The sequence below is a fragment of the Ostrinia nubilalis genome, chromosome 16 (genome assembly GCF_963855985.1).
Source record: "Ostrinia nubilalis chromosome 16, ilOstNubi1.1, whole genome shotgun sequence".
NCBI lineage: Eukaryota > Metazoa > Arthropoda > Insecta > Lepidoptera > Crambidae > Ostrinia > Ostrinia nubilalis.
This window is the reverse complement of record NC_087103.1, coordinates 2,030,870-2,043,252: the sequence shown is the minus strand read 5'-3', so window position 1 is coordinate 2,043,252 and position 12,383 is coordinate 2,030,870. Positions and strand designations below refer to the sequence as shown.

Genomic DNA, 12,383 nt, shown 5'->3' with positions numbered 1-12,383 from the left:
TTATGTTGTTAATGTTAACCGGTCTTATTTTATTAGGGCTAGTTGGAATTAAAATATGGGTAGAAGTAACAAAAAAAATGTGTTCGTGCAAAGTGAATCTGGAAGGTAAAATCGTTGTAATTACTGGTGGTAACGCGGGCATAGGGTTCGAAACTGCGAAAATACTGGCCAAGCGTGGAGCCACCGTCGTGATCGCCAGCCGCAACGACGCCAAGTCAAAGGCTGCCGCGGAAAAGATCACCGAAGTCACGGGAAACCCCAACATCTTCTACAAACATTTAGATCTTGGAAGGCTAGCCAGCGTGAAGAAATTTGCCGAGGATTTTGACAAATCATTCGACCGCTTAGACGTTCTGATCAACAACGCCGGCTTCACCGAGGCCGAGCAACGCCACAGCGAAGACGGAATCGAAAACGTGATGCAGGTCAACCACGTCGCTCACATTTATCTCACTAACCTGCTGATGCCCAAGATAGTTGCTTCCAAACCTAGCCGCATCATAATTGTAACTTCGATTGCCCATGAAACCCATAAGTTCCAACGTGACGACTTACTGCTTGGAAAACGACGTCTTAACTTCTGGACAAGATAATAATATGCCAATAGCAAACTGTGCAATTTATTATCCGCTAAGGCTATGGCGAAGCGCCTTCCGGAAGGCGTCACAGTAAATTCTCTGCATCCAGGAATGGGAAAGTCAGACATATTTGAGAAAATCCCGGATTGTCCTAAGAAGATACTGTATTTCATCATGGACCGCATATGTAAGACGGTGGTGGAATGCGCGCAAACGTCGGTGCACCTGGCCTGCGCGCCCTCTCTGGCGAGCGTGTCGGGCCTGTACTTCGATGATTGCGAAGTTACCACTCCGCACCATACAGTCACTGATGAACTGGCTGAACAGGTCTGGACTGACACTTTGTCCTTGATCGAAGACAGAACTAAAAGATTCGAGAAGATCGGTACGGAATAACGTAATCTTACCAGGTTTTCTTTAAACTGAATATTGTGCTGCCTATAAACAAATCAAAATTAATTACTTACAGACTAAATAAAGCTAATCTTTTATATAATTATATAAAAATGAATTGATGTTCGTAAGTCTGATTAAAACTCGAGAACGGCTGGGCCGATTGAGCTGATTTTGGTGTTAAAATGTTTGTCGTAGTCCAGGGTAGGTCTAAACAGTGAGCAAATAAGGAAAGATTTGCTAATTTATTGCCTTTAAGGCGGAACAGAGTTCGCCGGGTCAGCTAGTTTTAAATATAAATAACTTGGAAAAATCAAACTGCCTAAGGCGGGAAATGAACCCACGATGAATTGAATTCAGTGTCTAAGTAGCTCAGTTGGAAGAGCAGTCGAACGGCAAGCGAAAGTTCGTGGGTTCAATTCCCGCCTTAGGCAGTTCGATTTTTTCTAGTTAATTATCATTCTCAAATAAGTTTGGATACAACAACTCTTAGGCTCACATCACACGGACTGCACCACAACAACCGCACGCAGTCGCTATATTCAACTGCATGCAGTTGTCTGCTGACTTTGTCAAAGAGACAAGGTTCAAAATATAAAAACTATCATGAACTTTGTATGGGAGGTCCAAATATTTTTCATATTTTGCCCCACGTTTTTTAAACAAGTTGTTTACTATCACAATTTGAAGCTCTTAAGCCCTGCAAAATATTGCTCATAGTTGTTTTTGCACCATGTATAAGTAAAAATTAAAAGTTTTTATACAATTTTTAGTTGTAAACTTACCAATTGCATTACTTTCCTTATTATTCTTTTCTGCAAAATTTGGTATCATTGATTCGCATACGCATTAAGCCCAATCATTATTGCGCTTTATTTTGTTACTAATACCTGAGTTTTATAATTCCATAACATGCTGACTTTACTTTTTATTAAAGAAATAAAGAAGTCGGTGTCGAAATTCATTTTTCAAACCATTTATCTGAAGCGCTGACCCCACTCAACAAAAAAATTCTAGCTGCTGCTCGTGTTCTTGTAAAGGATGGAAACTACAAGTATTGCTGGACCTCTCGTGGAAATGTCCTTATCCGAAAATCTGATGGTGAGCCTGCGGTGGTGCTGAGGTCATGCGCCCAAGTAGAAGCCCTACGTTCTACATGACTAGTAAGCCAGAAAAGCCGTCTCATACAGCACTTCTTAGTTTTCATTATTTTTATTGTTTTGTTTGTTACCTGGGAAATCATTTCTTTATGTAATAATAGTATGTAACCTTAGTTATCCTTATAAATTGAGTCAAATTAAGGCTAGTAGCAGGATATTTATTATGTATCTTATAACCAACTTTGCACACATAATATTAAAAACTCATACAAAAATATAAACAGTCATTTCGCGGTCCAATTCTTTGCTAACTACTGATCACCAATTAAATCCAATACAAGAATATCTCTGTTTAAAATATGGATAGTCACATTAATGAATTTGCTACTGACATTGACAAAATCAATGTTGGTAAATCAGCTTTAGTTGGTGATCCGAGTGCTTTTCAATTGCATATGACTGAATCAAATACCTCACTTAAAATAATTACACAGAACATCAGGAGTATAAATAAAAAAAATTCTGGCTAGGAGCGAAATTGAATGTGATGTTATTGTTTTGACGGAATGTTGGCTTCAAAACTCTGATCTTATCCCGGATATGAAAAGTTATAACTGCTACTCTACTACTAGGCATATAAATCAAAATAGTGGTGTCGTAGTATATATTCGGCAAAATCTGCAGGACGTATCTGTGTATGAACCAATGATAGATGAGGCTGATTGTTTGGTGGTACAACTTGGTAATAACTACTCTTTTGTTTGCGTGTATAGATCGCCATCATTTACTTCTACAATAAATTTTCAAAATTCCATTGATTTATTGCTACACAACATAAAACACGTTCCAAACATCTTTATGATTGATTGGAGATATCAATATCGACATTAGTAAATCTAATAATGATCATAGATCAGACGAATACATGGATCTCCTTGCGATGCATGGGCTGATGCCTAGCCACATCTTGCCAACTCGTGAAGACAGATGTCTTGATCACTCCTTTGTTAAATCTAAATGACAAAATTCTAACCTTGGTTTGTTCCTCCTCGATCACAGATCATAATACGGTGTTTGTTGAAATATCATCTACTTTCAATAATACTCTCAGGAAGGCAAGTTTAGTGTATACAAAGATTGACGATCTTAAGGCTTCACATTTATTAGAACAGGTTGATTGGAATAGTTTTTGTGAGATCACTGACGTAAACATTGCCACTGAAACCTTCATTGCTCAGATGAATGGGATTATAAAGGAATCTTCTTTTAGTTTTAGACAGCCAAATAGAAAAAATATTGTTAAACCCTGGATGACGCCGGGTCTCTTGCGGTGTGTAAAATTCAGAGATGCCCTGCACCAGAGACATAAAAAATATCCCAATGACGTAAATCTACATATAACATATAAACGCTACAGAAATTACTGCACCAACATATTGCATAATCTTAAGAAAGCTCATGATATTTCGGAATTAGAATAAAATCAAAAAGATGTTAAAAAAACTTGGGCAACAATAAAACGAGCTTGTTCCTTGAATAGATCCAGCAATAAAATTGATAAATCAAATCTGCTCAAAATGAAGGATACTCCTGAGGATTCCTTGACTCACATTAACAACTTTTTTGTAGGTGTAGGTAGCAAACTAGCCGAGCAGATCTTGCGGAAATCAAACACAACACAGGAAGATTTGACAAGACAATATAAATATGAAAACAGTCCAAGGGATTCTTTTGTACTTTTAGCAACTGAAAAAATACATCATCGACTGGTTGGGATAGTCTCTCAGCAAACTTCTTAAAGAAATTCTCTGGATTGTTACTTATGCCAATAACTCACATTTGCAATCTCAGTATCTCCTCGGGACTGTTTCCTAAAGCTCTTAAAAAATCTGTCGTTATCCCAATTTTCAAACAGGGGGATAAGCATGATATATCAAATTATCGCCCTATATCATTGCTGCCCACACTGGCCAAAATTCTGGAAAAGGTCGTCTTATTCAATACTTAGAATCAAATAACCTGCTGTCTGCAAACCAATTTGGGTTTAGACAAAATAAATCTACAGGTGATGCAATTGATGACCTAGTTTCTCATGTAGTAGAGAGTTTGGATAAGAAGTTGAAATGCCTCGGTGTGTTTCTGGACTTGGCCAAGGCTTTTGACACTTTTTCAATACCATTGCTACTCTGCAAATTGGAAGAAATCGGTGTTAGGGGCCTACCGCTGGATCTGTTCAGGGATTACTTGTCTGATAGAACTCAGTCCACTAAGGTTGGTAACGCTCTCAGTTCATTGCAACCCATAAACTATGGTGTTCCCCAGGGCTCCATACTTGGACCCACACTCTTTTTAGTCTATTCAACAATATCTGTAGTGCAAACCTAGTAAACTGTAAAATAATCACATATGCAGACGACACAGTTCTGCTTTTTACTGATAGGACATGGGATGGTGTGAAGACGGAGGCTGAGAGAGGTATGAGGAATATAATAAGCTTACTGAATAATAATTTACTAACGCTGAATTTGATGAAAACGAAATACATTATGTTTTCGATTAAGTCTTCACAAGATTCATTAAATTTTACTCTGAAAGCACATACTTGCACAGATGATGCAAATTGTAACTGCTACACTACTATCGGGCTTCTAGTATTAAGTACTTGGGTATTTTTATTGATAAGAATCTGAACTGGAAGGAGCATATAGACAATTCGAAGGGTCGTGTGCGTAAATTAATACCGGTTTTTAAAAAATTAAGGCACCTGGAAATGAGAATATAAATAAGATTGTATACTATAGTTTATGTCAATCATTACTTTCTTATGGCATAACAGCGTGGGGTGGCTCACTTAAAACAACATTATTAAAGATAGAGAGAGCTCAGAGAGCCATTTTGAAAGTTATTCTGTTCAAGCACATAAGATATCCTACAGCAGAGCTTTATAAGGAATTCCAGGTCCTCTCCGTCCGACAATTATTTGTCATAGAAATTATACTGAAACAACATTCTTTACCCCGAAATAATGATTCAAATAGGAGGCCATATACCGTATATAAGGAAACGATCATAGCAAATGTTGTGAAAGGGATAGAGGCATGCGATTTTTGGTTTTACAAAGATAATACGATAGAGAACAATAAAAAGCAATAAAAACCACCGGTTATAGGGGCATTTTTTGGAGAAATTTATCAAATAACCAAAAAAACACGAATTTTTAAGCAGTTTTTTTTTCAAAAAGTATCATTTTTTATTATTTGTTGGCCTTTTTTGTGTATTTTATGTATTTTTTTAGTATCGCCTGTTATTTAGCATTATTACTGTTTTTATTTTATCAGGATCTACCGCTTAGTTTAAAAGTTATTACGTTTTCTTTACAATAAGTAATTGGAAGAAAAAAAATTCTATAAAAAATTAAAAAAAAAAACTCAAAAATTTTTTGACCTCTTTTTTGTCGATAAAAATAGGTCTAGTTTCATCTATTTTCATATGTACACTTTAACGTGACTCACACTGTATGTTATTCTGGATTATGAACAATAATACTGTAAAGTTTCATCAAAATCCGTTCAGTGGGTTTTGAGCCTATTCATTACAAACATACAAAAATAGGTACAAATCTTTCCTCTTTATAATATTAGTATAGATAATACTGTGGAGTTTTATCAAAATCCGTTGTAGTTGTAGTCAGTAGTTCCGTTCCGTATAGTGGTTTTTGCGTGGAAGAGTGACAAAAATCCTTTCGCATTTATCATATTTGTAGACATAAAAATATTAATATATATATTTTTTTTTGACAAATTAAGTAGGTAGATATGTAGATAAATTATCATCAGTCATTCCACAAAAATATGTCAACTCTTAGTCCGTGCCACATTTCACATGAAATAATTGTTAATATTTTATTCAAAAATTTGTTAAATAACAAACAGCTCGCAATGTGCTTTATTCATCACCCATTTGTATTTTTTGAAACTATTTTTAAAACATCTTAAATTCCTTTTAAATGACCCAAAACGTCATTCCCTAGGCATGTCCGTACTCCAAAAGTTTGTGTTTTGGAACCCATATTTATAAAAGCATCAACTATCTCCTTTGTTTTAATTAACGAATAATCAATTTAAATGTATATTACACCAAATTCTATTAATATTTTGCGGTTTCAATAAACAATAATTTGATTTTCTTTAGTTGAAAAAGTCGTCATTCCCTCGCCACGCACTGATTTTATAATTTTGCGCTTTAATATGTATTTAGAGTGAATGACATTTAGTTGAGTTTAAAGTACGATACGAAGTTATCCTCAGACCATACTGGCTTTGCAGTAGCCGTTTTTTGAATTAGTGCAAACGTGGCAGTTGTTGCGGAAACATGTGTTGATCCAGGCACTTCGTCAGTCCCTAGTTGAGTAGCTTTATTGATTACAATAGGAAATTGTATATAATTTAATAGTATTTACGTGTGGTTTTTCGGCTATTTTCGGTACATCGTATTAAGTATCTTATAAAACCGGCTGGGAAGAGGTATCTTTGTTCAACAATTACGTCGAAACTAATAGACGTAGACTAATAAATTTACATTCGTTTTGTAGAATAGCTCAAATACTAATAATACAATGCAAATAAAACATACTTTAACAACCTGGTTTTTCTTGTGTTGGAAAATAACTGAAAAAGAAGTGAAAAAAATCATGTCTTTTTCTAATTTTCAAAATTCCAAAATATTACTATATGCAGATGATACGAAAATATTCTCAGTTATAAAGTCAGAAAGTGACTGCCAAAAATTGCAAAGAGATTTAAACACTTTATGTGAATATTGTTCTCTCAATAAATTGTACCTAAATGTTGATAAGTGTAATGTCATAACCTTTAGTAGAAAGAAAAAAATAATTCAATACGATTATAAACTTGATGCGAAAAAATTAAAAAGGGTAAATGAGGTGCGAGATCTGGGGGTTGTCTTGGATAGCGGACTATATTTTGAGCAACATATCAATAAGATAATTGCTAAGGCATATAAATTGTTGGGTTTTATCTTTAGACAAAGCACTGATTTTAAAAATATTGGCACCTTAAAACTTCTCTATAATGCATACGTCCGGTCGCAATTAGAATACGCCTCTACTGTGTGGAACCCTATGTACTCAAAGTACGTAAATATCTTGCAGAGTATCCAGGACAAGTTTGTAAGGCGTTTGAGGTATCGTTTTAAGGATTCCGAAGCCGTGGATAAAATTGAGCCCCTGGCCATTAGACGCGAATTTAGAGATCAATTTCTTTTATATAAAATCATAAATAGTATTGTTGACTCGCCCTATTTATTGAGTAAGTTGTCTTTCAGGTGTTCTAGACCTAACGCAAGACACGGAAAAACTTTTATGACGCCACTATGTAGGACTAATTATAGAAATAACTGTTTTGTCATTAGAGCCTGCAAAAAGTATGACAGTGATTATGGTCACGTTGACATATTTCACGAGATGCCTATGCGGTTCCGTGGTCTAATAAAGGCATAAAATGTGTATTAATACACCTTACAAATAAGATTTGCACATGGTTTATAAATGTTTAAGTTAGATAATTAAGTATTGTGAATCTGTCTTTTCAATTTTAAATTATCAGTGAAAACTCATAGGCTTGTGTAAGACTTATTATTTTTATTCTACATGTATCATAATATAAGCTGTATGTTTTCCTAATAAAGAAAATAAATAAAATAAAATAAATAAATAATTCAATCCATTCTTACTTCCATAAAATGTATGAAACTTGTGTCCGTTTTCTACTTCTACTAATAACTAATTTTATTGACTATTGCATGATATCAAATATTCGCTTATTAATGTTAAGTTACCCACGTATTCACTTGTTTTTGAAGGAAGAGGTGAAAACTAAAAATTAAAAACTTAAATCCTCGTAATTTTGCGACAAATGGGTCAAGCCCCAAATTTGAAGTATTTTCATCGATACAATTGTCCATAGATTACGCCATTAAAGTTTGATCACTACAAGCCCGGACACACTGTATAAAGTTAATCTGCATTTGTGTTAAGTTTTACTCCAAATCATCAGTCCCTAGACCGTCAGGCCCTAGCTTTAAACAGCGCTTGGGACTGAATTAATAGTTAGGGAATGACGTTTTTTATATAGTGATAATAACAAAACAACTACATTAAGTATATTAACTTATTTATAAATGTTAAGGTTATAAGTTTTATACTTTATTAGAAGTCATATAGGAGTAATGTAGTATGAAAAAATTGAAAATTATAATTTCTCCTAAAATAAAGCATAAAATGACTGGCCCTTTTAGACATTTAACATAATTATTAATAAACTATAATTTACACTAATAAAGTATTCAAAAGTATCTTAAAAAAGTTACGGACAAAATGACGTCGAAAATATACAGATTTTTATGGAATGACCCATAAATAACATTATTAACTGAACTTTTAGCATCTTTCTACAAAAATACTAAAAACCATAATAATAAAGTAAAACAATATACATGTATCAACATTTTATTTTATTACCTAACCCAGATAGCAAGCGAACTTGCTGCAAACATGATTTTTATTTGAAATTAGATTGTCACGTCAAATATGACAAATCAAGTTTGTGGCAATATTGCTGTAAGCTTTTTGATTTAGGTATGATGTTTCAAGGCTTTTTTAATTTTGAAGCAAGTTTGCATTTTGCGCTATGTTTCAAAGATGAAGTATCAAGTTTGTTTTTTGTTTGTTACAAACTTGCGTTAAACTCATAAAGTTAATATTCCTTCCGAAGGAATATTAACTTTATGGTTAAACTGTCATACGCATGGAGCAAATAATCAGTGTTGCCAGACGGTTACTTTTGTAACCTTTTAGGTTACTTTTGAACTGCATTGGTTACACTAATGAAAAGGTTACTTTTAGGTGATTTTTCAGAAATTGTAGAATTAACTTTTACAGGTTATTCAGTAAAAATATTAATAGTGACAATTTAAAAATTATGTCATAAACTGCATTTAAACATGAATTTGATTTATTATTTGTTAAAGATAATGAGTTTTAGCAAATGTTTTTTTGATAATAAAACGCAAATCCATGAAACGGTTTTATACGACCGGTCACTTTTCGGTCTTCATGGAATGGTCAAAATTTCGAATTTAGGTAAACATGAACCATCCATGAACAACCTTACACAATCGCTCCGCACCCCCCCCCCCCCCCGTATGAAGGTTACTTTTTATTCAAAAAGGTTACATTTTTTTATATTTCTGGTAATTTCTGACAAGACCCGACTGGCAACACTGCAAATAATCACTAGTGGTCATACGCCAACGTCACTCGCCCGAAGCCATAAAAAAGAAAACAAAAACTTCCGGTTCCGGAAAAAAAACAGCCAAGTGTTTTGCACTTTTGCAGCATACTCTCTAATCTGTGTTTTGCAGTGCACAAAATCAGTGGTAGAACGTAGAACCTACAAGTTTTTTTGTTTTGCACGGTGTTTTATTTAATAAACGCTTCTGTTGTGCGAATTGGACGCGTGACGTGCTGAAGATTAAAGGTTAGTTCATTTATTTTTACTTTTACAAACAGAATTAATGATAATATGTAGTTCATATCTATCCCTTAAACCTTATTTACCTACTTTCAAACCCAGGCAACGTGTTCCAAGTGTTCCTAACCCTAAATAGTTCCTGCATGTTCGATCCTGTTTAGTTATGCATATTACTCAATATCTATTTCTAATTATCTATGTGTAACAGAAAGGTGTTATTGTAAGTTGTAAATGTACATCGTGGACCCTGTCTTGCACTGCAATTGGAAAATAATACATAAATAGAACGTCTAAAATTAACAAATATCCTCAAATAAAATAAATTAATTGCTGTACAGTGACTGACATTGATGGAAAAGTCATAGTTTTTCCTTTCAATAATTATCATGTCTTCACTTCAAAATTGTAAATGTAAATATAAAATACCCCCTAAACATCCTATCCACCTTATCATGTACTTTTATCCTACCTCGTTTAATTCTTAAAATTGTTAGTTATGTCTTAGCAAAGGTAACATAAATTTCCTCCTACATACCTATCTATTATTATATAATATAATTATAATTAATAGTGTTATTTGGTTTCAGACTTTGCATAATGGAATCAAAAAAATTTTTTTTGGTTACATTTTTAGATGAAGATGATGCTCCTGGCATAGTTTCATCAAAGTGGTTAAGATACCAACACTTGTTATTACCCTAATGTATGCACTGAAGAAATCAAAAACAAACTTGAAGAAGATGCCTGCACCTGAAGCAACATGGTCACAATATCAAATAAAAATACTTAAAAGTTATGGTAAAATAATTTTCTTTATTTTTGTATTGCTAAGTTATAACTAGATTTTACTATTGTGAGACTTTTTTATTTATTTCAGAAACTTATGGCGAAGCACGATTACATTTAAAAAAAGCGGAAGAAACCTGAAATTTGGACTCAGACGAAGCAGAAAATGATGTTACAAATGAAGTGACAGTGGACATAATGTCTGCTGTAAATTACCCAGTCACCTCCGGTTCTAAAGAGGCCAAGCAAACACAACTCAAAGCTGTTAACTGCCAATCAGGTAACAGGTTTTTATAACATGCAATGAGCTTCTCTCGTCAAAGATGCAATGCGACAAAATTTCATATTTTCACTTGTTTTAGTTATGACTTTTCCATGTTTTTTTATTTGTTACAGAGTGCATTACAAACAAGCAATATGCTATACAGCAGAGTCATATGATTCAGATTGTGTCAGACCTAGCTAACCAAATGGCTGAAATCAATAGAAAATTGGATTTACCGTTAGCTAGGTCCGAAGAAACATTTTCACCAACAGATGACAATGCAGGTCTTTCAGAACTTTTGGCAAGTCTACCAGTAAAGACATTGCAAGTTTTAATAATTTCGATGACCATTTAAAAATAAACAAGAATACAGGCAATAGTATGTATAAATTAAATACTTAAACACAGGGCAAATTTTATTATTCTATGAAAACATTCTAATGCTACTTTAATTAAATTTCAGATGTCATTTTTGTCTGGTATTGGCGGCAGAAATGTAAGAAGCCTTACGACTAATATGTTGAGACGAATAATTCTAGATGATGTAGCCGAGTTGTATTCGTTAACTGGGAAACAGATGAAAAATTTGAATAAAAAGTCATTTATGAGTACAGAAACCTATAAATTAATCTTTCGTAAGTACCTTTATTTTATTACAAACTTATACAGGGTGTAAATGAATTCATAGGCAACCTTGCAGGGGGTGGCTCAGACCATCATTATGAACTTTTCCTATGACCAATTTTTCTTGTTTTCATACAAAAACTGATCACGAAAATAAAGTTGTTCATAATGATGGTCTGAGCTTCCCCCTGCAAGGTTGCCAATGAATTCATTTAGATACACCTGTATATCTCTCAATATACCTACTACTATTATTTTCTGAATCATTCGTGTTTGTTAGTGTTATTTCTATTTTATTTTTCAGAAATATGTAGAAAAATCAACGAAGATGTAACTGAAGACAGTCTAAAAGAAATTATAAGTGATTGGCTAAATCAAGCTAAAGTTAGACTTTCAAGAAGGTAAGATTTAATTTATTTACATTAGATGTATTTTATTTTACACTAGCGACCCGCCCCGGCTTCACACGGGTACATGTATTATACATATGTATAAAACAAAGTTGCTGTCGCTGTCTGTTCCTATATACATATGCTTAAATCTTTAAAACTATGCAACGGATTTTGATGCGGTTTTCAACAATAGTTAGAGGGATTTATGAGAAAGGTTATATAATAGAACCCCATACGAATCCGGGGCGGGTCGCTAGTTATACATATATTACATTATTATTACACAAGGAACAGACAGACAGCGACTTTCTTTTATACTATGTACCTAGTGATTTACAAATTTTAGATGTGCTCCTTTCAGAATTTTAACTAATAACCCCTTACCCTTATAGTAGTTTTTAAGGATTACTATAAATATATTTATTTCAGACATAGTTCATAATTTTGTTAGTAGTACAGAAACTTATACAATTAAATGTAAAATAATGTCTTAACCTGTGGTAAATATACTTGTTTCTTTTTGTTTCAGAGCAGAAACACAAAATAAAGAAAAAAACCAATAGCGGCGACCATGAAACCGATTTTTTCTCATTTAAAGTAAGATAAGATAAAAGTATAAATAATAAAAAAATATATGTTATGTTTGTTGTTTTATTTAATGTCAAACATGCATATTCATTGCAAGTTTGTTAAGG

At 33.5% G+C, this 12,383-nt stretch overlaps 2 protein-coding genes across 3 annotated transcripts; both read left to right on the top strand.

Annotated features, from left to right (window-relative positions):
• The first annotated feature begins 77 nt into the window (after positions 1-77).
• On the top strand, positions 78-974 carry LOC135079507 (retinol dehydrogenase 11-like). The gene is made up of 2 exons (XM_063974164.1): positions 78-543; positions 688-974. The coding sequence occupies exons 1-2, from the start codon at positions 78-80 to the stop codon at positions 972-974; spliced, it is 753 nt and encodes a 250-aa protein (XP_063830234.1).
• An 8,462-nt stretch (positions 975-9,436) lies between these two features.
• LOC135079239 (uncharacterized) lies at positions 9,437-12,328 on the top strand. Of its 2 annotated transcripts, none has more exons than XM_063973833.1 (7): positions 9,437-9,627; positions 10,256-10,419; positions 10,499-10,687; positions 10,804-10,973; positions 11,136-11,307; positions 11,601-11,697; positions 12,218-12,328. In XM_063973833.1, the coding sequence occupies exons 3-7, from the start codon at positions 10,606-10,608 to the stop codon at positions 12,249-12,251; spliced, it is 555 nt and encodes a 184-aa protein (XP_063829903.1). In that variant the 5' UTR covers positions 9,437-9,627; positions 10,256-10,419; positions 10,499-10,605; the 3' UTR covers positions 12,252-12,328. The 2 variants fall into 2 exon arrangements, with proteins under 2 accessions (XP_063829903.1, XP_063829902.1); XM_063973832.1 differs by having other exon boundaries at positions 10,209-10,419.
• Positions 12,329-12,383: the final 55 nt, after the last annotated feature.

Excerpts from the sequence above, each read along its gene's own strand:
- LOC135079239 (XM_063973833.1), top strand. The coding sequence starts at position 10,606 with ATGTCTGCTGTAAATTACCCAGTCACCTCCGGTTCTAAAGAGGCCAAG. Across the intron at positions 11,308-11,600 it reads AACCTATAAATTAATCTTTC|AAATATGTAGAAAAATCAAC; the intron begins GTAAGTACCTTT and ends TTTATTTTTCAG. Across the intron at positions 11,698-12,217 it reads AAAGTTAGACTTTCAAGAAG|AGCAGAAACACAAAATAAAG; the intron begins GTAAGATTTAAT and ends TTTTTGTTTCAG.
- LOC135079507 (XM_063974164.1), top strand. The coding sequence starts at position 78 with ATGTGTTCGTGCAAAGTGAATCTGGAAGGTAAAATCGTTGTAATTACT. Across the intron at positions 544-687 it reads TGAAACCCATAAGTTCCAAC|GAATGGGAAAGTCAGACATA; the intron begins GTGACGACTTAC and ends CTCTGCATCCAG.